Source organism: Ranitomeya variabilis, chromosome 2 (genome assembly GCF_051348905.1).
Source record: "Ranitomeya variabilis isolate aRanVar5 chromosome 2, aRanVar5.hap1, whole genome shotgun sequence".
NCBI lineage: Eukaryota > Metazoa > Chordata > Amphibia > Anura > Dendrobatidae > Ranitomeya > Ranitomeya variabilis.
The window spans coordinates 1,037,296,664-1,037,298,602 of NC_135233.1; the positions used below are offsets into that span (position 1 = coordinate 1,037,296,664).

The 1,939-nt window shown below is 47.0% G+C and overlaps 1 protein-coding gene across 1 annotated transcript; it reads left to right on the forward strand.

Annotated features, from left to right (window-relative positions):
* The first annotated feature begins 237 nt into the window (after positions 1-237).
* On the forward strand, positions 238-1,636 carry LOC143810171 (uncharacterized). The gene is made up of 2 exons (XM_077293050.1): positions 238-550; positions 664-1,636. Exons 1-2 carry the CDS (start codon positions 456-458, stop codon positions 1,580-1,582), a joined length of 1,014 nt encoding a protein of 337 aa, XP_077149165.1. The 5' UTR covers positions 238-455; the 3' UTR covers positions 1,583-1,636.
* Positions 1,637-1,939: the final 303 nt, after the last annotated feature.

Genomic DNA, 1,939 nt, shown 5'->3' on the forward strand with positions numbered 1-1,939 from the left:
TTTTTGGGAGGGGGATTCTATTGGTACTTAGTGTTTCAGTGTACTAATAAGTTTGTTTTTCTTCTTCCTTTTTTTTGGCACAGGCTTCACAGCGTGCTCCCGCAGTAGATGACGATGAAGACGATGACATCGACATTGATAATCTAATTGAGGAGGTTCGCGAGCGGGAGCCGCTGTGGAACATGGCTGACCGCAGGCATGCTGATACCGGTGTCACCCGTCGGCTCTGGGACGAAGTGTGTCGCAACCTGTTTCCAAGGCGGGAGAGCCTTCATCCTCAGCAGCAGAGCAAACTAGGTAAGTATTCACTTTCCAGTGATGTTTTGAGCTGACTGTAATGTATTGCATTTACCAATTTTTTGTTTTTTCTTTTGATTCTTGTCTTCACAGTTGGAAAGATTAGGAAGCGGTGGCGGTCACTGAAAGATCGCTTTAAGAGGGAATTCAACGATGAGATGAAGGCCCCGAGTGGCTCTGCAGGAAGGAAGAGGAGCAAATATAAATATGGCCAGGCCCTCTCCTTCCTGAGGCGAACCATGCTAAGCAGAGTGTAAGTATTCTACAGCCCACTAATAACCATGTTAACCTGTCTACTTAGTTTGCTTTCAGTCAGGGCTTTTTCATTCCAATGTATTAATTTTTTATTTTTTTTTTCTTTCACAGCACCTTCTCCAGCCACCGGGCGCCTGCATCTTCCTCTGCGCCCTCTGGAGCGATCCCTCCTGAGTCCGCCACTGAGGGCCACGTCGGTAGGCCCCACACCTCTGTCCCCTCCTCTGACCCCTCCTCTGACCCCTCTACTTCATCCGCCCCAAGCAGTGGAGCATTATTGCAGGCTTCATTGCTCACATCTGATGCTGAACAGTTAGCGTTCCCTTTACCCCACCCCTCTGATCCTGCCACCTCGACACCACCATTAGGTTCGTGGCGGCAGCGCCAGAGGGGTCAGGAAAGGAGCTATGCTCCTGAGTTCTTACACCTGAATGCATCCTTCCAAGGCTCTTTCAAAATTTTGGGAGAGCAAGTGACTGCTGGTTTCAACATGGTGCAGTCACGCATCAGTGAAACAAGCCGTGAAACCAGCAGTCGCTTGGATAGGCTGCATTCAGCTGTAAGTCCCGATCCGGCCAATCTTTTTTTCCAATCCATGCTCATGAGCATGGAGAAGCTTTCTTTTGAGCAACAGATGCGGGTAATGAATACCTGCCATAATGCTGCACTGCAGGCCATTAATGAATCGACCCACACACCTCCCCACACCTCCACTCCAATTCCACCCCAGGCCCCATTTCCACACCATACCCCCCATTACCAAACCCAGCCCCAATACCCACACCAGCACCATTACCAAACCCAGCTCCAATCCCCACACCAGCACCATTACCAAACCCCACGCCAGTCCCACTACCCTACCCAGTCACAATACCCGACCCAGTCCCCACAACAATCCCGGCCCCCAGACCAAATTACTTCCCCAATGTTTTCCTTACTCAACTTTTCTCTTCCCCCTACCCCAACACCACCCCCCTCTGGTCAGCCTCTTGGTTTAACCCCCCCCTTCCACTGCACCCCAAACAAGTAGGGTTTCCCCACCTATCGACGTGGTCCAACCTTCCTGCCCCTCCTCCTCTCATATCTCCACCCAACACTTTGAACATTTGTAAAGTGTTATTAATGTAAATAATATTATAAAAAATGTTCAAATTTTTCAAAAAAAAAGTTGGAAAATAAAAATATATATTTTTTGCAAAACAAAAAAAAAAAAAAGATAAAATAAATTTCTGATTACAATTCTACTCTGTGTGTGTGTGGATTTAATAAGGTAATATAATAAAAAAAGGTTTAATAAAAACAAACACCAGACATGTAAAAGGTATAACATAATGGTTTTACTAGCAAGAAAACCACGCTTTTGGGCCTTTTTTTTTGGGGGGGGGGC

Coding starts and splice junctions, on each gene's coding strand:
- LOC143810171 (XM_077293050.1), top strand. CDS start 456: ATGAAGGCCCCGAGTGGCTCTGCAGGAAGGAAGAGGAGCAAATATAAA. Junction 551..663: donor CGAACCATGCTAAGCAGAGT/GTAAGTATTCTA, acceptor TTTCTTTCACAG/CACCTTCTCCAGCCACCGGG.